General features: G+C 39.0%; 1 protein-coding gene across 3 annotated transcripts in view; it reads right to left on the reverse strand.

Moving 5' to 3' along the window:
* AGGF1 (angiogenic factor with G-patch and FHA domains 1) overlaps positions 1-24,212 on the reverse strand; it is a 37,453-nt gene extending 13,241 nt beyond the window's left edge. The window contains exons 1-6 of one of the 3 annotated variants that reach the window (XM_077817013.1): positions 23,800-24,212; positions 22,765-22,867; positions 21,109-21,230; positions 18,400-18,546; positions 16,287-16,472; positions 2,119-2,473 (exon numbers count right to left, since the gene is read on the reverse strand). In XM_077817013.1, the coding sequence (XP_077673139.1) occupies positions 2,119-2,473; positions 16,287-16,472; positions 18,400-18,546; positions 21,109-21,230; positions 22,765-22,867; positions 23,800-23,982 (1,096 nt within the window). In that variant the 5' untranslated portion in view covers positions 23,983-24,212. Of the gene's footprint in view, positions 1-2,118; positions 2,474-6,957; positions 7,028-16,286; positions 16,473-18,399; positions 18,547-21,024; positions 21,231-22,764; positions 22,868-23,799 lie in introns of all 3 variants that reach the window. The other 2 variants (XM_077817011.1, XM_077817014.1) reach the window with 2 other exon arrangements.
* Between the last annotated feature and the right edge of the window lie 477 nt (positions 24,213-24,689).

The raw sequence follows: 24,689 nt of genomic DNA on the forward strand, positions 1-24,689 counted from the left end.
TCTTCAGATATACATGTGCAACAGCACGGTCTTTAATGAAGTTGAACAGGTGTAAATAAGGAAAGAATTTTCTGTAGTATCTGGCTGGTGAATCTGCCCATATGCTCAGGGTTTAGCTGATCGCCATATTTGAGGTCGAGAAGGAATTTTCCTCCAGGGCAGATTGGAAGAGGCCCTGGAGGTTTTTCGCCTTCCTCTGTAGCATGGGGCACGGGTCACTTGCTGGAGGATTCTCTGCTCCTTGAAGTCTTTAAACCACGATTTGAGGACTTCAATAGTTCAGATACAGGTGAGAGGTTTTTCACAGGAGTGGGTGGGTGAGATTTTGTGGCCTGCGTTGTGCAGGAGGTCAGACTAGATGATCATAACGGTCCCTTCTGACCTTAGTATCTATGAATCTATAAAGGCACAATTTGAAGATACTGGGTTGCACAGATGCAAGGACAGAAATCAGCCTGCAGTTTATTTATTAGTCTGGTGTTGATGCACAAGCCAGAAAGAACTGAGCTTGACTTTCAGATCCTAGGTTGAGTTTGCAGAGTTGATAGTTAGAAAAGCATTTTTTTAATGAATAAAAGGAGAAAAATTAATCAAGGTGACACAAGGTAAGAACCACCGGATTACCAAGATGCTATTTTTGCAATCATTTTTCAGACTAGTATGTTCTAAGGATGCCTTTATTTACACCAAAAGCACATGATGGTCATTACCATGCATGTAATTCTGATGTTTACTGAAATCCAAAACTTACCTCTGAAGTCATGCTCTTAAATGCAACTGTAATATATTATCATACCAGTTACATGGGATTCATTATTAAATAATAATACTAGAGTTCTAAACCAGTTAGGATGGAGTTCACTTTATCTACATAAAGTCTGGGTAACCCGAATGAAGAAATGGGATGTTACAGAAACATTTCCTAACTGTAGCCAGGTCATGGGGTCGCAGTACAGGGCCCTTGTAGCTACTACTCAAATCTGTGGGTTGAAAAACAACTGCAGCCCCTCCATGCACTTTTTGGTAATGTTTATGGGTCAGAGGATCTGCATAAAGGCAGATCTTGTGACCTCTTCCACAGATTAGAGGTTGGCAGTGGGACTGTACTATCCTATCTAGAGCCAACAATGTAGAAACTTTGGCAAGGACTACTACGAGCTCAGTATGCGATTCCCAGGTCGCATACATATACTCATGCCAGCTCTCATCTGAACTAGCACACTAAAAACAGTAGTGCAGCCATGGTAGCATGGGTAGTGGCAGTCAGGGCAGCCCTGAGCACAAACCCACCTGAACCTTTTGGGTACGTACTTGGGGTGACTAGCCCATTCTGCTGCTGCCCATGCCTCTGAAATTACACTACTATTTTTAGCTCACTAGCTCTGATGAGAGCTAATGCGAGTATGTTTATGCAAGCTGGGAATCACTCATCTAGCTGGTAGTGTAGACATATCCTTTCAAAGGGGGTATAGAGGCCTCCTTGTACACCTACTCCATCAACAGCCACTTGAACATGTCCAAAGTAGGACTTAAAGTGGTCTGGAGGAATTGTGCTCGCCCTCTGCAGCGTAGATGAGCTTCACCCTCAGTGGATTATATGATATTTATATGGAGAATATTTATCAGTAACAGAAATTCTATACACTAATTGATCCCAGAAATTACTATAAGCATAGGACCGTGATATTAATTTTAGTATATATAGGTTACACTCTCTAGCATGTACATATTATGGCATTGCTTCCAGGTCTAAAAGCTCCTGTTACAATTTTCTCTACACAAACAATATTCAGTCTATGTAAGCAGAGAGAGTATCATGTTAATATCACAAAATAAAGATATACTCATATGACAGCTTTTACAAGAACAAAATCCATATTTGTTTTTAGTCCTAACAATATTTGAAGGAAAGAGTGGAAAGAACACAATAAATATTGGCTTAAGCTTTTATATTTCAGTGAAGACTGCAGTTTTTAAAGCTAAATTACCTCAAGTCATCCCTTTTCAGTTTTATTTTTATGAGTCACTCATTTTCTTAATAGTTTGTTCTTATTTATTTACTGGACTTCTGAAAAAAAACTACAAAAAATACTGTATATAAAAGCCATAATAATTCACCTTCATTTTCAGAGTCTTCTGAATTTACACTCTCTTCACTTGTTACTTCATCTTCACTGCTATACTCCTCACATTCGGAGTCAGTAATTTCACCTTCTTCTGGCTCACTCTCTGTCTCTATTATTTTACTGTCATCCATAAATGCAACAGTATCTTGTGTTTTTCTGTTAAGGTGTGAATTTATACCATCTGTGATAACTGATTCTTTGGCTGTTAGTCTATTTCTTACATCAATGTCCACTTTAGCCTTCTTTCTTGCATTTGGAGACTCCTCCTCTTCAGTAGAACTTATTTGCTCAGTGGTGGAAAGGCAATTCAGACTTCTGGGTGATTTCTGCTCTTCTGTGTCCAAATCCTGGAGAGGATTTATAGAAATCAAACTTGAGGAATTTAACATGTCTTTAGGGACTGAATTATTTTAATCTATAAATAACACAGATTTAAATCCTTCACTAGATATAAATAGTGTCAAGAGATTTTTAAATCAAGAAACTTGTGTGTGCATGCAAGAGAGAGGTTCCAGATGACACGTTTCACCCATTTCAAGTATATCCAAGATGTCTGGCTATCTTCAATTTCTGATGTTGTAACTATCACTCTCTTCTTCTAATCCCTTCACTGACAGCCTCTTTCTTCACAACAAGCTTCAGGATCCTTGTCCTCACTTTCAAAGAAAGACCTGTGTAAATCCATCCAAAATACATGTCTGCTCTCCTCTCTCCTAATTTCTCTTTCCCCCTCACTCAATTCCTATGCTCCTTCCAAGCTTCCTCAATTGTTCTTCATCTCGTCCGCTATTTCTGTCTTCTCTTTTTTCACACTACTCCCTATGTCTGCAACTCCCTGCTATATTCGCCGATCGACCTTCCTTCCTTTCTTCTTTCAAACTTGCATCTTTAATAAAGCCTTTCATTAAAAGACACTGCAGAGGTAGTTTAATTTTTTAAGTTCCCATTATAACGCCACAGAAGATTCATACTAAAAATCTATTTCCTTACTGAAAGACTTTTCTCTATTACACATACACACACAGCTTTATTGCATGTTTGTCCATCGGTGTTTGGCTTATGACATTCATTAGATTTTGAGAAATTTTTGATGGTCTTGTGAAGGAAGACAAAATATTAAATCAGCACAAAGAATTACAAACTTTCCAGAGTATTTAAGAAAAACTGTTGTCATAATTCTGAATCTATCAACCCTGACACTTAAGTGAACAGAAAAACTATCAAGTAAATGAAAAATATTTAAGATCCCAAATTATTTACTTATTTCGAACCCTGAACTCAGAATAGATGTTTTGCAATAAATCTAATACTCTTGAAACAGAGCACATAAACAATGGAAAAAAGTGCCTTTCAAGTATTTTTTTAAAAGATTATTTATCCCTTATAAATAGCACTTTAGATTTCAAGGTACTATATAAACATGAATTAATCTTAATGTAAACCCTGTGAAAGTAGTTCATGAGGTTGACTTTTCATTTTATAAATGTGGAAACAAGAATAGAGAGGTAAAGTAACTTGCTCAAGGCCACACGGCTGGTCGATGGCAGAACTGTCATTAGAACACAAGAATTCCTGCCTCCCAGCCTTGGCCTCAACCAACTAGGCAGCGAAGAACATTTAAGTCTACATGCACATTTAGCTGTTTGAGAACTTTAAAACATTTTCAAAGAGCTTTTCCACTCAACACACATTAAATTCTCATTACACAGTAATTATAGAAGAACCTTAGACTGTTCCAACCAAAGGACCACCACACTGCATCACTTAGATCTGCATAGGAAGGGTGGGGGTGTCTCTCAGAGCACAATTTTTCCCCTTTCTGCATCAAAGGGTGTGTCTACATTACAAACCTAAGTTGACCGATATTAGGTCGACTTACAGCCACCACAGTACATGTGCACACTACCCTCCTAGAGTCAGTGGTGAGCATCCTCACCGTTCCCTAGGTGAAGTCGGCTGGGCCTTCTCACCCCTGCACCACCCAAGGCTCACCAAGCTGTGAAATTCACAAGGTTGCCTGGCTCCTAAAAGGGAGCAGGGTCCGAAGCCGCATATTTCCCTGGGGAGCAGAGGACAGCTGGGCTCTAGCTGCCTGGCTTTCTTGTCAATTTCATGGCTCCTGCTGTGAAATTGACAAGACCGCCAATGTAATGGATACAGTGTCTACATAGACATTGCATTGCCTTAACTATACCAAGGTAAGCCTTACGCCACTCGTGGAGGTGGAGTTATGATGTTAGTGTAGTAGGGCACTTACAACGGTTAGAGGAAGGCTGTAGTGTAGGCACTGACATAATTAGGTCGACATAAGCTGCCTTGTGTCAACCTGTATAGTGTAGACCAGCCCCAAGAGGGATTCACTTGATTGCCTCAGCAACACCATGTCTTCCTCCTTGGGTGGAGAAGACGTAGGCCTGCCTGTGGTGAGAGGGAGGGAATGAATGCAAATCATTCCTGCTCCAGCCCCACATAAACAAGGCACAAAAGATTGATACAGCTCAGACTGTACCATCTTTTCCATGCAGCCCTTCCTGGGGATGCTTGCGCTTCAAGTGGCCATGGCTGGCTCCAGCAGCTAGGGACGGACAAGATGAGAGGGTCATTAGGAATCAGAGTTTTTAAAGTTTATTTAAAATTGTAATTAGCAATGTGGCAACCTGCTTGGTGAAGAGGTTACACAGGTCACAAGTGCCTGAGAGAGAATTATGTTAGAAGCTTCTTTGGTCAATTAAATCATAAAGACGTTTATACACAAACTGTTCACTTTAGTATTTATGCAAATATGTGAAGATATTGTTTTAGCATCCCTTCAGATGTTGTATATTAGAAAATAGACAGTTTCCTGGCCAGTAAGATTAGATACTCTTGGATGAAAACTGCAATACACATTTTAAATTCTTGTATGCAGATCAAACGTTAAGAAAAAGCATGACAGGCATCCTGAGCAATATTTTTTTTAAAAGTATCAATGCCAATATAAACATAAAACTTATACAATCTTCTGATCTCAGCAGTAACAGACTACTCAGTTTAAAAAAGGAAAGCAACTGAATATACATACATTAACAAATTCTTATCTAAGGGCAATCTTCCCCTCCTCCTGACAAAAATGTAGTATTACATGCCAACTAACTGCCTCAAATCACCAAGTATAGATGGTTTTCAGCACATTATGCCATGTAAAAGAAAAAAGCAAAGTCAGCTTTAGGAATGTACTGAAACATCCCAATTCAGCTGTTTTAAATGAGAGCATTCAGTACTTAATAGAAAGCCTGTTTATTTAAGTAAGTGTAGATATTTGCAGATCATCTTTAAACCAACAAAAAAGTGAATTTACAGTTACATTTTTAATTTACAATTTATTGGCCCAATTCTGCTATTACTAAAATTCATGGCAGCAGGGTCAAGAATTTATTGACTGGTTGTTTCAAATGTACAAAAACAAAGTGCAATGTTATTCATGATATATAGTGAATACCCCTGTTGAAAAGTTCTTATTTGAGACCTGATCCTGCATGATGCTGAGCCCTCACAAACACTAACTTAGTCCTGATCCTGCAAAGTGACCTACAAGCATGGATCCTTATGCATGTGTAAACTACTGCTGAAGCAAAGTATTGAAGACAATGGAACTCTGTGAGCATAAGGGTCCATGCTTGTAAATCCCTGCACAGGATCAGACACTCAGACTAAGTTCTTTGGGAAAGGCACATGACTTTATACTTGTTCATAAAGCTCCTGGCACGCTTTGGGTACAGCAACAAATACATTTAGGAATCAAGGACGCATGGGATATTTATGGTTTTGTTGGTTAATCCAATATTTTTGTAAAGATCTGGGTTTTATTTATTTATTTAAAGATGGCAGCTTCCACCTTTTCATTCTTAAAAGGAATAAATTTTGTTCCTTCCTTCATGCTCTGGTGCTCTGTAATGTTAAACCTGGAGACACTCTTCAATTCATTCTTAAAGTACAAAGGCATCTTATGGCATCTGAAAAAATGCAAAAGCAATGACATACAAAAGAGTAATGGTGCAGAAGAAGCCTTTTCATTATATATCAGTTGTAGTATTGATGCAGAACATAACGTCCCTGTAAATGTGCCTGAACACATGTACTAGATTAATAATCAGACTTCATTCAACATAACCACTGCTTAGAGGAAAGAACCAGTACTTCATTTGCAAAAGCTGAGACAAATGTCAATTCCTTAAGATTCAGAGAAACGTAAACTGCAGATTTCTCATTTTTCTACTGGAGGATTTATAAGATGCTCATTCCCAGCCTGGTGACAAGGCATGGAGAATCATATAGCTAAGCTTCCACTTGTTTGATACCACCATTCCACTAATTCTCCAGTTATCACCATCTTCCAGCAACCCAGAAGCCGAGTTTTCAATGTATTAAAAAAAAAAAAAAAGTGGGGGTGGGGGCCAAAACCCCACCCGAGTCCTTTTGGCAGGCACCTTTACAGAGCAAGCAGCACAAATGTGACTGTTACCATAAGAACATCAAAGGTGATTCTTGGTTAGTCAAGACACCATATATTGATGTAGCAGGATGCTTAATATTTCTTTTGGCAACTATAATTTAGACAGAAGGCTTGTCAAAGTTTTCTGCAGATGTCTGGATTTGTACATTTCAATTCAATTAGAAAATAATTTAAAAACCGGATTTGATTTATGGCAAATAGGTGCAATAAATTTAATCCTATTTCCTCCAGGTAAAAAAACATTTAAACAGCAACTACCCAGCTACTAAGAATTTTTTAAATCTATCAAGGTTAAAGGTAAACATCCACAGACTAACATGTTTGGTGTCTCAACTCTACCTTCACCAGAAGCTGCCAATTCAAAAGAAGAAATCTTCAGATTAGCCATGGTTTCTGTCAACTGATGTACCTAAAGACAGGATGAATAGCAGCAAATAGTAAACTGCACACTGTAAAAAATATCATCTGTTTCAAGAGCTCTATGGGAAATACTTGCTATTAAATGCTGTCTCCTCGAGAGATAGCAAAGATGCATCTGGTTTTGAGATAGCCTATTGAATTCTGTCAGAGAAGTGAACTGTAGAATCAGCATGGCATCAAGATAAAAATGTAGGACACAGACACAATCAAAACTAGTTTCTATTGTGATCAAATAAAAGCTACTAATGTATTTTTCATGAGCAAATTGCATAAGAAACTGGATGCAGCCAACAGGCCTCAAATTAGTAAGTTTGTGTAGTCGCTCAGGCCCCAATCCAGCAAACAGAGCCACACAGAGACATCATCTTTGCACCTGTGTGGAACCCATGGTTCTAGTTACAGTATCAGAGACCTATGTTTATCATTTATTCAATCCTTGTTCAGTTTTTAAAGGTTCTGTTTTTTATTCTCCCAAATTCACTTACTTTTAAAAGTTTTTTCCATGTATGAAGAGGATCCTCACCCAATATTATTCATTTTCAACCCCTCACAGCCAGAAGAAATAGAAACCTGATCCAATGCCCACTGAAGTAAAAAGAAAAACTTCAATTGACTTCAATATGTATTGCACCAAGCCCTTATTGGTCAAGAACTAAGTTTATCTGATTCTGTGTCCTATCAGAGACAGACGTTAGGATTATCTATTAAAAACAAATTTCTTGGGCAAAATTCTCAGTTTCATGCCTGCAAAGAAAAAAATGTCTGTAATAAGTGACTGTGGAGATCTAAAAGAATGAATAATGCCATAAAGGTATGTTATCTAAAAGGAACTAGAATACATTTCTGTTATTTATACAAAAATTAAACAGCTTTGTGTTATAGGTGATATTAAAGATGCAAAAAAATCTTTCAATATTTTTTGCAATAAAAGCATAATATTTTAGTAGAAGCCTTCTTTGGCTTTTTATTATGTAATTTTTTTTCTCCAACATATGTAAAAGTGTGGGATTTTTTTTTTTTAAAAAAGACAGTTAACCTTTTGTATGCCTACACGTATGTGTCTCTTTAAGGAACATTTCAAATGTTGGGAATATGTTGCTCATTACTATGGTGTTAGGAAAATGTCCTGACTTGCTGAAAATAAACTGATGTGTGTTTAGATTTTTTGAGACTATAGTCAATAAATGTATTTCATCACTGTGGCTGCAAAAACAAATATTAAAAGAAATGTGGTTGAGAAGAATAAATGAGAGAAATTAGTCAATTTACTGCCTTTATTAGATTAACTACTGAACTCTGAAGAAAAATGGTTTAAATGGAATAAATTGGTAGGAATTCATTCATCACGTCTGTGGAAAAAACCTACTGTATTAGTACTGTATGTCATAGTATACCTAGAGTAACTCAACCTATACTGTCGCAACTCTGAATTTCCTTACTTTCTGTATTTGGAACCCTCTCTTTTAAATACTTATATAAAAATATGTACTATAAACAAAATTGTTTATATTTAATAAGCTAATAACTAAAGTGCACTTCAACTCTGAAAAGTCATTGTTATATAGGATGGATGCGGCTCTAGGTTTGTTGTTTGTCAATTAAACTTTGAGAGCTAATCTGTTTGTACAGGAGTTTTAAACCGTCTAATTAAAAATTCCTTCTCTTCCTATATTTTTTTTAAATCTGCTAACTCATCCTGGAATCTGCAAGTCAAGCTGGGTTCCTTCTGACTTATGTATCACCAGAAATAAAGATTCTGTATTCAGAATTTAAGTTACCAATTCTGTTAACGATGTGCAAATGAAAATAAAATCCAGCTCATTCTCCCAGCTATATTGACTCTGCAAGAGAAATGTAAAGTAAACTGTAATAAAAATGTATCTCTTTACGTTACTGGCTAACTAGGACTATGAATGCAAACATGGACCTGGTCTATTGAGTAAGAAGTTGCTTTTTTCAGTCACTTTTCAGAGTAAAACTGCACTTTAAAGTAATTGGTAACTCACTGTGAAATAACCAGAAATAATAATTTCATTTTCAAGATAACTAACATTATTAGTCCAATGAATATTTGTAGGCAACCTGTAAGTTTCTATTACCTACCCTGGAGAAAAAAAACCTCATTGTCTTGGCTGTGCCTGATGTTTTGTCATAATTTAATTATAATACACTGTTTAGGATTCCTGATATCAAGCGATAGGACCGATTATAGTATAAAGTTGGGAAAATTTAAATTGCTTTTCTCTTAAAAGAATGCTTTATAAGACAAAGAGACATGAATCAACATCCCTTGACTATGCAAAATATATTCTCTGATCTCTAGAGTGACAGGAAAGCGGAGTAGATCTAAATTTGTATATACGGATACATAAAGTTGGCGTGCAGGACAAGAGATATGACTTTTTCAAATAGTATTTAAAGTAAGGTATCTGGCAAAGATAATGGTTCAAAAGCAAGATTTAGTAGCAAAGCTATCTGCATAAGATACAACACTGGAACCATAAAACATTACTAGTTACAAACAACCCTGGTTCATTTTCAGATTTAAAAGACATCTTTAAAACGCTAAAATAATTACTATAAATTGACTCTCTTATGCCTTAAAAAAAAAAAAGACTAGACATGCAATGCTGCCAAGAAACACCACATACCTTATGGACATGAACTAATGACTTATGACAGCAGCAGCTAATTAATTATAAGGTAAGTTTTACAACAGGAAAATCTTCCCTAGTATTTATGTAACAAGTGCTGTCAATTTCTACACAAGCTGGAAATTTTCTTATTACTCAATACATTTCTTTATATAATAAGATGATCACTGAAAATGGAAGTATTGCAACTCAACTATATAAGATGCTTAAGAACACCACAATAATAAAGTTTTATGTAATTATATAAAAATGGTCAAAAAACCTTTCAGTGACTATTTTCAATATAAATTTTGAATATAAGACTATTTTTACACTTCATTTTCCATTTATGTTTTGCCATTTGCTTGTATTTACAAAACAGCAAAAAGTAACTGCTGTTAACTTTGGAAACACCATTTCTCCTTAATTATTGTGCTCATAAAGATACAACATCTACATTTAAGAAAATTGTGCACTGCCTATCTTATCTACTTTGGGTTTTTTTCATGTTAATGCATATCTTGTTGCCCAATCAAGTTGTAAACTGATTTGCCTGCTTGACCAAGGTACATAGCTAAAAAGCATCTAACATAGACCACATCATAAATTGTGAATGTTTACTCCTGCCTTTTGACTATACCATCCAACCTCCATACAAGATTTCACTTGCTAACAAGATTTCATATATAAAATATCTGACTAAAAATCAAATTCATTCAATCCAAGGGGCCATATGGAATATGATTACACAGCAGAAGTGGAGGGCGACAACAAGGGGAATGTGGAAAAGCACCAAGATGTGTTGATATGCTTTTGCTAGTTAGGGTAAAGGGTTGCCTTAACAACTTTTATGGTGTCTTATTCTTGTAAATATTGTTAGATATGTGAAACACTTTATCACTCAGAACTAACTTTAAGTGGTCTACTCTCTCCCCCGCCCCCCCAACAGACAAGCATTTACCATTATGACTTTTCAATCTTGCAGCCTGTCATTAGCTGAATTAAGCTATGCATCTGTAATATACTGGGGGAGAAGTGGCATCAGTAGAGTTATGCTTTCACATTACTACTGATTTGGACATTTGTACAAAATACAACTACTTTCAAATGCCCCCTTCACTAGCTTCCCTCCCACAAGCCTAAGAGTTCACTGTGCTATTCAACCGTGCTAGCTGCCAAATGCATGCTTTCAGACTGGGATGGCCTGCTGCCTCTGATATTCCAGAGTGGGAATCTACTTTACTCATGGCAACTGTTCTAGGTAAGGAACTACTTCCACTAGCACTGTAAAGGGGGTCAACTAGCGGCCTCTTCACCTAGAATGAAAGAAAACTAGAGATTAATTGTACTGTGAAACCTGTATTAAGAAGCTACCAAAGGGGTCTAACAAAAATTGGTTCCTTAATGGAGATGGTCTTCTAATAAAGATGGAGCACAACTATACTCAGTAAATTTGTGCCTACTTTGGACAGGTCTCTCAAAACAGCAGGGTGCCTAAAAAAGGAAGTCTCATCCTTCTCCACCTTGTCTCTCAAACTGAAAACTGGAGGGAGTCTGAAGGAGAGCAAGGCAAATAATATCTTAGTTGTTTCAGCTAGAGTACCCTCCAAGTTATTTGTGAAAAAAAAAAACATTTTTCTTACAAAAAAGCAGAGAATGTAAATAAAAGGCTGTTTCTAGTAGCAATGTATGATATATGCTAGATAACGATCCAGAATTTAAGTGTACATGTACTTACTGACAAAGTAAAACACTTTAAGACCATTATTTGTAACACTATATTTTAGGCAATACGGATCTGACCCTTATGACAAAGCAACACTATTTTAAGCGCCTGTTCCAAACAAATTAACTCCAAGTTTGCTATGAAAAATTATCAGATCCACATTAACTGAATAAAATTCTGCCACTCCACTTCCCCCCAAAGGTAATTTTCCCTTGCTTTCTGATACAAAATGTTTTTATTTTATTAACAATTCTCCCAAACAACTGAAATGTTTCTATGTAACTACTGAGCATGACATGCCTTTGGATCATTGCTACCACGTGGAGTGCGGAAGGACAGCCAGGCCAAACTTGAGTGAATGGCAAAGCAACCTGGCGCATTTGGTTGCAACGCCATTAAAGGTTCCAATCCCTCAGGAGAGCTCAAAGCATCAAGCCTGCAGGTTAAGGGTGTGTGGCTTGCATGGAAGTAGGGCCAGAGCCCTTTCCTCAACCCCCCCTCCCAGAATCCCTGTCCAGAGCCCTAGCCATTACGGGTATTCCCCTCCACAGCCTATAGCCTTAATGCTGCTACTACCCAGAGGCTGAAATGGAGCAGGGAGTGGCTGGAGTTACCATTAAGAGCCCTTTATTGTACAAGAAGCTGCGCCCGCCCTTTGCCCCCTCCCACAATTCCAGGTATTGCCAATGTGGGCACCTCTGTAGCTCTCCAAGCCCAGAGGCCCTGGGCATTGCCAGACCTAAGGCTAAGAAAGGGGAGGCAATGGGCTGAACCCCTGTGTTGCCACCAAGTGTTGTAGGTAACTGGACGAGTAGAGCCAGGAACCTGAAGTCTGTGCCCTTCAGATGCCTGGTGAAGTAACCTACAGGTACAATCAGATCATTACTAAGTGTATGCAACTGCAGGTGTAAATAACAGCACCCACAGAACTGGAGGCCATTTTCATAACTTTAGGCCTGAGTGTCTTGTGGATACGGTTAAGTACTCTATCTTCGGATTTAGCTCAGGGAAATAACTGCAAACAGATAATGGAGTCTATTTTCTGGGGTTGCCACCTGGTATTGTAAGTAGTTGGGGGCCAGAGACCTGAGGTTTATACCTTTCCTCTCCTTCAGGCATTTGGAGCATCCACTTTTGCAGTTCTTCTAGTCATTAGAAATAGCTGCCTTGTACAGTACATAAAATGGATCAGTTTTTGTGGCGTGAAAAGAGATGGTGATTGTACTAGTGCTTCATCTTTGAAGAAACAAAAAGTTTGGAAATATGAAGAAAGTTACTTGGAAATGGGATTTACATTTATTGGCCCTGCAGATGAACCCCATCCACAAAGCATTGTCTGTGGTGATGTACTGGCTAATGGCAGCTTGAAATCTTGCAAATTGAGATGAAACATCGTGGACTAAATGGTAGCCACCTGACTTTTTCAAAGGAAGTCTCAAAGCATTAAAGCAGCCAAAAAGTACTATGAGTAAGCATGCTACACTGCCTGCAAAGCATCTGAAAGCTTCTTGTGCCATGTCATACTAATAAGCCTCAAACCACAGCAGACACACTGATGTTGCCAGTTGCAAAGGAGATTTGTTCCATTATGTCTGGGGAAAGCTCAGCTGTGCAGAATGGTGCCATTCCATTGTCAAACACAGTGAGTTGCAGAATTTCAGAACTCAGTGGTGTGAAACATCAAGTGTTGAAATATATTAAGATGAGTCAATACAATGCAATCCAACTTGAGAAAACAACAGATATTGCTAGAGCTGTACAACTGCTTGTTTATGTCAGTTTTGTGCACTGAGTCACTTCTGAAGAACTTTTTTGCCAACCCCTTTCAACATACACCAGGCAACAGAAATCTGAAATGCTAGATCAGTGGTTCTCAACCAGGGGTACACGTACCCCTGGGGGTACGCAGAGGTCTTCCACGGGGTACATCAACTCATCTTGATATTTGCCTAGTTTTACAACAGGCTACATAAAAAGCATTAGCCAAGTCAGTACAATCTAAAATTTCATACAATCATTTATATGTATTGCTCTCTATACTATACAGTGAAATGTAAATACAGTATTTATATTCCAATTGATTTATTTTATAATTATATGGTAAAAATGAGGAAGTAAGCAATTTTTCAGTAAAATGTGCTGTGACCACTTTTGTATTTTTATGTCTGATTTTGTAAGCAAGTAGTTTTTAAGTGAGGTGTAACTTGGGTGTCTGTAAGACAATTCAGACTCTTGAAAGGGGTACGCTAGTCTGGAAAGGTTGAGAGCCACTGTGCTAGATAATATTCATTTGCTGCCTTGGGATTTGCAGTGACAGTTCACAGTAAGACTGTTATATTGAGCAAATTGAGTTCACCTTGTTATTGGGTTGGTGAAATCTAATTATAGAGCATACAACCAGTTTGGGGTTTCTGCCCTGCTTTCTGAGTCTGCCCTGAGGTTGGTTGTCATGGTTGTGAGCCACTCCAGACAGCATGACAATAATCACCACCTACTACTCCAAACCAAAGGTAGTTATCAAGAGGAAGAATACTTCGCCTTTTTGAGTTATGTGAAGGGGTTAAAATCATCTTAACTGATGCAAAGACCTTCATGACTGCCCTTGGCTGCCTCTATTTGCTTACTTTGTTAAAGTTTTCAACCATCTGAATTCACTAAATGCATCTATGCAAGTGAAGAATCTCCTCCTATCAGATAAATTAACAAATTCTATTCAGAAATAGGACATGTGAGCCTCTTGATTTGCAAGTGGAAACTACAACACTTCCCACATTTTCAGATTTCCTTTACGATTGTGGGGTGGCAATTAGGCTTGGCAGAACTTGATTTTTATTCTTTTATAATGTAGTGGCTAATGTCTGTTTATTTTAAGCTTTTACTTTTAGCTATTTAAATGTGCACACTTGTGGAAAATTATGGGGGGTCCAAACAAGAGTTATTTAGTGACAGATGTTGATATTCCAGCTTTATAATCATTAAAACATGAGTTGTCAACATGATGTCAAAATAAACAAAGTAAATTCGTTAAACCAAACTCTAATAAGTTTTCAAGGAGCCATTTTCTTACTTTGCCTCTCTGTAAATTTCAATTATTATTGATAGAAATATTTTTCATTGGTATGTGTGTATATGGTAAAACTGACATTTACTGATAAAAATCTAATCCTTTCAAGCCTAATTATGATGATTTACAAGCTGCCGTTGTTGAACATGTGACGGGACTGAAAGCACTATTCAGTTACTACTTCCAAGAAGACTGCAGCTCATTTGCCTGGGCTCATGATCTGCTCATCTTTGTAGGTTAAAGCCATCTTTCAGGGGAGGCAGAAGAACAACAAACTGAGCTGAAATGCAACAGCAGACAGGAGGACCATTTTGGCACTTTTTCTCTCTCAGACTTCTGGCTTTCAATTACAGAGAAATTCCCAGAGCTCTCTACTCTTTCTACCTTTTGCTTCATCATACCCATGCAAAGTTGGGTATTCCAGACTTACAGCATTGAAGACAAAGTACAGAAAACATCTTCAAGTAGATGACCTTTCAAACACTGAACCTTGCACGGATCCTAGTTCCAATACCAAACAAGCCCAAACTTCTCACGCTGACTGACATCGGCAGCACTAATACAGGGATGGGGTGTTTTTTTATAGTACCATTTGACTTGCATTTTAAGTAATTTGCCTGATACCTTCTGAACAAATGCATCAGCAACACTAGGTGGCAATATCCCACTCACTATTGTAAGGGTAGGGTGAGTGGGAAGGGCTCCAAGTAAAAAAGAATAATGCTAGTTGGGGGACTTGATTCAAGAAGGTTGAAAATCCCTATAGTAAAAAGCATTAATTTTGTTTATTCTAGGTTTTAGACAACATGACTGTCTGAAATCTGAGATGCTCATGTAATTTCATGGAGGAAAATAGATAACACCGCATTCTGTTTTAGAAATGCAAACTAGCAAGCACTGTGAACAGAGGTAATCAACATGTATCATTAAATTAGTAGTAGAAAAAACTTAATTTACAATTCAAATGGTGTTCCTCTGCAACAATCATTTGACATAGCAAATATTGGTATGCATCAGGAGATGTTTCTTTAATTCTGCTATGAGCATCAACTTGTACAACTTGAAAATGATAATATGCCTAAGTATAAGTTCAAAATGTCTACTTATAATGTAGTACACAGTAAACTGTTTTAGCATTTGGGAGACAAAATATAGTCAAAGAGGAGCTAAACTTTTCTTAATAAACAGCCACTGAAATCAGTGTGTATGTATTAAGATGTATATTGCAATAGTTCAGTTGACACAGTAGATAACAAAGATGGCCTGAACAAATGGTATTGGAATAGAAAGGTGGGATATAATATTAATTAAAATAATTCTATGAAGATCAGATTGGATCCAAATGACTATAGATTCAAGATGATGTCAATGGAATGGGCTTGTGGGATAAAGGTATTCACATTGATTTTTCTTAAAGTTTTCCTACGTTTTTATACACAAAAAAAGAACTTAAAAACACACACATTAAGGTAACATTAGTGTTTAACATCAAAGCAATCTCTTCCTCAATTCACCTTGTTGTACGTATCTACTGCAGAGTTATGGCTCATGTGAGAGTTTAAAGTGTTGTATATACTTTGCGCAGCAATTACAGTTCAAACTCAGAAAAACAAAGATGTCCTGACTTAAGGCCCCCACTTTAGCCCCTTCAATCATAAAATTATTTTAACACTTTCTAGTGTTAATTCTTAACTTTTAGTGATGCATTGATGACATTCTGGATACATATCATTCCTTCAGTTCACAAAATCCACACAATCACAAGTTGCTCACAGAAAAATAATTTTTGCCTTTGATAAATATTTACAAATCTGAAATAAATTACCTTATATTCATTTGCAGTAATCCACTCTGGATCTTTTCTTTTCTTTTTCCCTTTTTTATCCTTAGTCTGAGTGGTTGAAGCCTGGTAAGACTGCAGATCCACTCGTGAATGAAACTGATATCGGCCACTTTCAACATCACAATAGTAATAAATTCCAGTGGTTGGATCATAATAAAGTTGATTTTCCTTTAAAAAGAAAAATAAAGCAAAATGCATCCTTTAATCAGATTTATGTACTGCCTATTGAAACATCAAATTAATAAAGAACTGTGCGTGAAGTTCATATAAATGTAACAATGCGCTAAATTCTATTACATATTACTATAGTGACAGTCATTGGACAAGAAAACACAAGTAAAGGGTCAAGTAACTGTAATGCAGAATGAGGCTGGACCCTATGATCCCAATCTTGCAAACATTTATACACAGGCTTACCTTTACTTCTGTGAGTAGCCCCACTGGCTTCAAATGTTTACAGGATTGCATCCTATCACATCAATAACACATTAACAATACTGAAAAATAAAACATTAGGAATAAGCATCCCTAGATGCAGAGAATAAAACAGGTGGTGCAGGGTTGAGCCAAAATGGTGAGTGTGTTGGAAAGCTTGTAAAACCAATGTCTATGCTGTAGCTGTCCTACACTTTCTAGTGCTGTCAGTATAGCACTTTTCATGAGCATTACATACATTGCTAAAGCATATGACTGAGTTTGCCCATGCAGTGTTGCAAATTTAAGAGTCTAGTCTTCCTTCAATATAGGACTTCCATTAAGATTAACATGTATGCTCTTACATTCATAGCAAAATAGACGCCTTACAAAAGAAAAAGACATCCACATTCATAAATGAAGACTCATCTATATTGTTGAAGCTGAATAACTCTTGAAGCAGTTTGATCCACTTTGCCTGAGGTCTTTGGCTATGTCTACACTACATCATCACAGTGGCACAACAGCACCATTCCAGCACTTCTGGTGAAGAAGCCCTAAGCTCTCTGTTGACTTTTAATAACTCCTGCCTGCACACTTAGGTCAGTATAATTTATGTCGCTTAGGGGTGGGGATTATTCACACCCCTGAGCAATGTAAATTATACTGAAGTAATCTGTAGTGTAGACCTACTCTTGATATTCTTTTTTATTTTCTCCCAAAATTATTTTCAATTAATCATAAGAGCATCCAGCTAAATGGAACGGTTTCCTACACTTTCTCTGAATAGGCTTTTGGTAGCAGAGAAATCTCAATGACTCAGGGTAGGCTACTACAATCTGTTTTGTTCAAAATTTGACTTATTTTTAAGCTCATGTTTCTGAGTCTAATTTTAAAATAAAGATTCCAACAGAAGCTTTGCTATTGTAGAGTAATTTGCTACAGAAATAATTTTCTCCTTAAGAGACATCTTTGTTAATAGTACAAAAATGTTAACAGTACACAAGGTCTGAAAGGAACTAGATAAAGGCCTACGTTTGCTTTTCATACTGGCATTTATCATCATTCAGCAATTGCACTTTTAAAACCGCATATGTGAACTGGATGATTGCACAAAACACTGCAATTGCATGTATGAGGAACCTGACAATTTGAGAGTAAGTGTTTGCACTGATCTTTGAACTACAGTGAATTTCAACTGGTTCACAGAAACCGTAACACCATCAACTTAATAATGCAAAAATTATGGAAAACACTATTAAGAGTTCCTTAGCACACGGTAAACATGATTTATATTGTTCACATCAAGGGACACATTTTTGTGATTTTTTCTCAGAGTGTACCACTTAAACAGCTTTATGTCCCATGAAAAATATTTAGCAGCGTCTGACCTCTGTTGCATTGGTTTCAGTCTAGAGTTAAACCACTGAAAACAAGTGTTACTCCAGTTTTGTCACTTTGTTTAGAAAAAAACGTACTTGGAGATGAAATTTTCCTTTTCTTTTCAAATTATTTCTCAGGATATTTGCACACTCAATATTTACTTTAAATTATAAAATCAGCTCAGGTCTTAGTTCTCTGTTGATTCCATCAATCTTTATTACTCCAACTTTTATTATATCAGGCAAATAGAACAGATCCATATATGTAAAACAGCAACAATTTTGAAAAAGAAACTTACCGAATTATAGTAGAATCCAGTGCTATGGTCATAATACAATCCAGTAGTCTCATCATAAATAAACCCAGTCTGTGATACAGCAGCTTCTGCAGCAGCTCTCAAGCTTTCTGCTAATGTACCTTCTGCTAATGAAGTATCTTCTAGTTCCTAAGATCAGATAATAAAAAAAGTAAGTTGCCTGCTACAAGAAAGGTCAGCTTTTATTCTTCCATTGTAACACACTTCAGCATTTTAAAGAAATATCAGTGTTAATGAACTGATACAAATCTAGTGCCTCAGGGATATGGAGGTCTCAGAGGATTGTTAGTGGAGAAAAAGAGGTTGAAATGCTGACTGCACTGATGACAATGTCAATACTCCCACTAACGTCAATGGGGCCAGAACTCCACCCAAAGCCTTTCATTTTTCATTACTCAATTCAAAAGTGACTCAGGTTACTGACAGTAGTGAAGAAAGTTACCATCTGTTGGCCCCACAGTGACCTTTATAAAATAAACATTGGTTCTCAGTTCAGCGTTTAAGTACTAGATTGCAAAACCAGCACCACAACTGAGATACTTTGAGAGGTGCAAGACTGACAGGCAAAGAGTGAACTCATTTCTTATCCCGATATATAGTCTACCTACATCAGGGGGTAAGGCAAACTGACAGCATAGAGAAGTGGGAGAGCTGGCACTGCCAAATGCCCATGCTATACCTATTCTGTTGATAGAAGATTTGAGTGTAAGTACTTTCAATCCAATAAAGTAATCGACATAATCCTTATGAGCACTGCAACTATGCCCATATAGGCCTACCTATGCATTTATGTGCTCATCACCATGTTATCTGAGTAATTTATAAATAGAGTCACACACTATATGAAGGGTACATTTATTAGTTTATAAAAGGTTAATAAATCAGTAATAGAGGTTATAAGTATGTTATAGACATGAGTAGTATGTGTTAGAGACTGATATCCAGGTCACTGGGTTGCATATAACCATCTAGAATATGTTCTGTTATACCAGTATCTATCACTTATTAAAACTTTCATAGATCATCTAACTATTTATAAATGTACCCCTAACAGAAAGTGACCATAAACTCTATAACAAACATTAATATCACTGGTTTGAGTCCACCTTTGCTGAGATCCCCCATTCATGGTTTCATCCCCTCTCCCGTTAACTGATGAAGTTCCTTTCTCTAGAACCTTTCAAATTCTAGCTCTCCAGTTTCCAGCATGCACATAATGCTACTGTCTACCTTCTCAAGCATACAAAAGAAGTATAACCACAACACACACCTTTTCTCAAACTCCCCTCTGCTCCCCATTCATTTCAGGATCCATTTAAAAAATAACTGCTTTGTTTTTAAACTGTGTATACTAGTTGCAGCCAACTTCAGATACTATGGTGAGTATCAATTCTTTGGCCATGTCTACACTGACACTTATGTCGGCAAAACTTTAAAAAAAACCACGACACCCTGAGTGATGTAAGTTTTGCCAGCATAAGTTATGTCTCTCACCGACATAGCTAGCACCGCTCATTGAGCTGGTTTTATTATGTCAATGGCAGAACTCTCTCCTGTTGGCATAATGTGGATACACAAATGATCTTACAGTGGCACAGCTGTATTGGTACAGTTGTGTTGCTGCACGCTTGTAAGTGCAGACATGGCCTTAGATAAGATACCTCAGACCTTATGTCTCTCCCTTTCTCCTCTGCTACTTCCCCCATCTTCTAATACGGACCCTCTCTCCCAGGCTTTTCCCACAATTTCACAACTAATGATACAAGAGCCTTCTCCTTTGCAGTTCCTACTCACTGTCAGAGCCTTACCACTGTTCGATCCATTAATTCCATCTATCTTCAACGCATCTAAAAGCATCCCTTTTTCCCCTTTCAGGTTGCTACACTTTCTCTTTCCCCACACGTCTGGGGCTTCTTCCCACACTCACCTCCAGTGCAGTACCTCTGACTGCAATCTCAATTTCCTTGTCCACTCCTGTATACCTCTCCAGCTACACCTCCAACCTACCTGCACATGTTTTGCAAATATTTCTGACTGGGCTACTTTTCATGCTTCCAGGCCATGCCAGGCAAGGCCCATGCTACCACACGCACACACACACACTTTCTTTAAATTGTTCCTTAAAAGAAAAAAAAATCTCATTTGGTTCCAGCTTTACAGAGATGGTTAAATCAGAGGACTACTATCCATAGAGGATACAAGGTTATGTGACTGCTTTAAAAAAAAAAAATTATAAATGATGTTGTGAGTTTATGGTTCTACATAATGCAGATTAGAAGGATGTTCTTTGTGTAAAAACATGCTGCAATTATAGCTCCTAATCTAAATTCTGTGCTTCTTAAAATTTTCTTGCTTTAAAATGTGCATACACCTTTACAACCTAGCCCCAATCCTGCACCCAGATCCATACTGGCGGACCTGATTGCAGAACTGGGACCCTAGTTTTATTGCACAAAGGAGAAAAATTTATAAACAATCTTCAGTACTGGATCACTGAAACAGCTATCTCAGACAGTAATATTGGAACTGAAGCTAGACTTTCAAAATCATAGACATGCTGACAGATTAAGGACTCCAAAAGTATTTCAAAACACACAGTTCTACTACCTGTAAATTCTCGATTAAGTTATCCCCTTGTCCACATTCAGCAAGTTCTGTGCTACCAATGTGTGAATGAATATCACCACCTGCCTGAGTCTGCTCTGTAGAATTAGGATTGGGACCTTCATTCTCATGGTTCTGCTGCAGTGATAGTTCAGATGCGTTATCTTGAGCATCAATGTTGTTACAATAATTCTGATAATTGTAATAATCTGTAGAAAAAAGTTTAAATTGCATAAATTAGCAAAGTAACATTTTACACAAATCAGCCTGACGACCCTAATGCATATGCTTCACTTTTCACAAATAGGCTAAGTAGCCTCAATTTCCAGGTTGTATGCACCATTTTGGGTTTACCCCACTTTTGTTGAGCAAATGAAAACTTTCTTAAGTGTACTTCTGCAACTGCTGAAGTGTATGCACAAGTAATCCTGTTATTTATTCTTCTATTATGCTAGTGTCTAGGAGCCTCCATTAAAGATCAGCATTATCATTGTGCTAGGCACTGCACAGAGAAGTCAAACAAAACAAAACAAAAACAAACAAAAAGAGCTGAGCTCCTTGCCCTGGAAGCTCACAATCTAGAAATCAGACAGCACATAATAAGTGGATAAAACAGAATGGACTGGGATGATGAAACAATAATAAAATGAACTGTCTTTAGTAGAAAAGCTTAAAGCGCTACTCAACATTTGCCTAATCAATGCCAGACAATAGTTATTTAAATGCATCGCAGCAGAGGCTGTTTTTAAAGGGGGATTTAAAAGAGGATAAGGGGATGGTACCCTAGATCCTAGTAAGTGCCCCTTCCCAATCATTGACTAGGACTGCTCGGAGGGGAAACCAAGCCGCTCTGCTCTGGATCCCCTGGGGTCTTTAGGCTGTGGTCCGAGTCCCTTGGGCCATCCAGACTCTGGAAAGCAGACAGGGCCCTCCTTCCTCATGAGGCTTCTATATGCGGGGTGCCTTTTCCCTCCTGAACTTAACAAAATGGACCCTTGAGCGATCAGTTTCTACCCTTTTAAAACCTTTAGCCCCAGGTCCAGTGATCCCCTTGCCAGCTTCCTCACATGAGCACAGATCCCTGTTAGGTGATTTACCAATGAGACCTCCCCCATTAAACTAGTTCTTCCGTGCAGGGACCAGTCTTTTAGCAAATTAGCAACTATTGGGTATTTAATGGTCAACTCCCCCCTACTGTTATTCTTTTGTCACCAGACTTTCCAATGCCAACCCAACATGGAGGCAAACACAACCTGGAGAAGGACCGAAGGGTGCACATTCAAAACAGAGTTTGCAATCTGACACAGACACATGGGGTTCATAATCTCACACAGAGTTCAAAAATTGTAGAATCACATTCTCAGTTCTTCACAGGTAGCTTTCCAAATTTTGATGAAGAAGTATTTTTGCATGCATAGAAGGCAGCATGACTGCTTGAAGGAGAAGCAGAAAACTGGACAACTGAAACTAATCACCAGCAGTACAAAGCCTGGATCAGCAGTTTTATTTCACAGACAATGACAGGGCTTAATAGTGAAAGGCCTTAAAGGCAATGACAAGAAGTTGTGTTTGATGCAGGACAGGAAGGGGAGCTACATGTGCATATAAAATAAACTTCAAATTAATAAGAAATGGAGAACAATATTTAGGGAGTTAGTTAAGTCAGTGAACTAATTTAACTGATTAATGAAAGTGTTAAGGATCTTTCTTTCCACTGCTTCCAGTGCAATTTCCACTGGTTACCTGACTGTTGCCAAGAATCATAGTCTTCAGTTTGCACTTCTACACTAGATGTCTCTCTCTCTTTTTTCTTCCTATCATGGACTTCCTTACTCAGCTCTTCGACCTGCAAGAAAAAGCGTGCATTATAAAAACTATTAAATCAAAGCCATTATAATTATCCATCTCAGAAAACTGTACTGCTCTATTTTCTTGCATATATTGTACAGAAACAACTATTTATGTCTATCATAGATACCATAACTGATTTTAGTTTCTTGAGACTCCCACGTATTAGACAATTGGGTGTCATAACAAAGATGACATTCCAGTCATATTAAAATTATACTGATTAAAGAAGGAAATGTGAAGGAAGCGACCAAATCACTAACTGTTTGTAAGGTACAAGACTAAAATTCAAACATGCACTTTTCATGTGACCCTAAAGGATAATGTTTATCATTTTAGTATACCACAGCTAGTGATGTGTCAACACTATAAAAATCTCTGTGACCCATACTGCCCCAAATCTTTACCAGGCTGTCTTCTATCTTTTTCCTTCTCTTGCCTCTCCCTAGTGTAATCTTCCCTTTCGATTAAGGAACCAGGTTTGTAAGTCTGAATACTATATAGAATGTACTTGTAAGCGATGGTTTCAAAAATGCTGGAACTAAGTTCCAGTGCTGGGCACTCAACTTGAGAAGCTAAATTAGATCAAATATCTCTGTAGGACTTTCTGTGAACTGGAGAATGTTAGAGCTTATGGTTGTCTGGTGCTGCAGCTGAGGAAAACAGCTCAGCGACATGAGAGACTAACAAGACCCACAGCCTGTCAAGAGCCAGAGGGGAGCATGGGGCTGGGCATGCAGACCCGGATCTCTGAGGGAAAACCCTGAACACTCAGGGACTGATGAGGTGTCTGGCTGCTAAGGAAAGGGCCGCGCCAGTGCGGGAAGGGGAGCAGCCCCAGAGGTGAGGGGAGGGCGTGCCCGGGTGACAGGGGGAGGCTGGTGAGTGGGGAGGGGAGGGACCCGCAGCGGCCTGAGACGGGATCGGTACCTGTGTCTGTAGCGCCCCGTTGCTCTCCTGGGCCTCCCGATAGAGCCGCTCCGTGTGGCGCAGCAGCCTCTGCACCTGCTCCAGCTGGCTCCGACAGCACCCCAGCTCCGCCTCCAGCACCTCCACCTTCCCTTGGAGGGCCCGCAGCTCGGCGCCCGCCTCCGGGAGCGGCGGGGAGGCCATGCCTGGGGCTCTAGCTCCCAGGGACCCTCAGCGGCCGGAGCAGGGGCGCAGCCAGAGCCAGGAGGCAAAGCGGCAGCGGCGGCCTCGCAGCCCGGCACCTCCCGCCATGGCCCCGCCCCCCCGGGGAGTCCCTCGCGCTCGGCTACCAACGCTCCTGAAGAAAAGTTTCCGGCGGGAACGAGAGGCTGCGGCAGTACGCTGCGCACCACACTACCACCAAGGGGCGTGGCCACGACGAGTGACCCGGAAACGGTCCCAGGGCAACAGGAAGTGAGCGAGAGTGCTGGGGCTTTGCTATGCGCTTGCGCAGTGCACCCAGGCCTATAAATATAGGGAGCTTAGCGGAGTGTTCTTTACTAGTCGTTCAGGGGGTGGTTGGACTCCGGTATACGGGGCCCCGCCATGGGCGGGCTGAGCGGGAGGGACTCAGCGTCAGGGGCGCTGTTGGAGGGCAGCATGCGGTGGTTCCTCACAGGCGGGGTGAGGAGTGACTGGCTACAAGGGGCTGAGGGCAAATAGCCGGCAGCGTAGGAGAGCCTGGGCACCCTGGTTGTTCAGGGCGGGGGCACTTGAGCCCTGCTCGAGAGAGCGGCCCTCCGGTAGCTTCCGGGCCTGCAAAATTCTGGAGTAGAACGCGAGCGAGGGTCGGGCCTTCGCCGAGAGCGATTCCTGGCCGGCCGGCCGCCCATCCCTGGGTGCCCGGGGGG

The sequence above is a fragment of the Eretmochelys imbricata genome, chromosome 5, assembly GCF_965152235.1.
Source record: "Eretmochelys imbricata isolate rEreImb1 chromosome 5, rEreImb1.hap1, whole genome shotgun sequence".
Taxonomy (NCBI): Eukaryota; Metazoa; Chordata; order Testudines; family Cheloniidae; genus Eretmochelys; species Eretmochelys imbricata.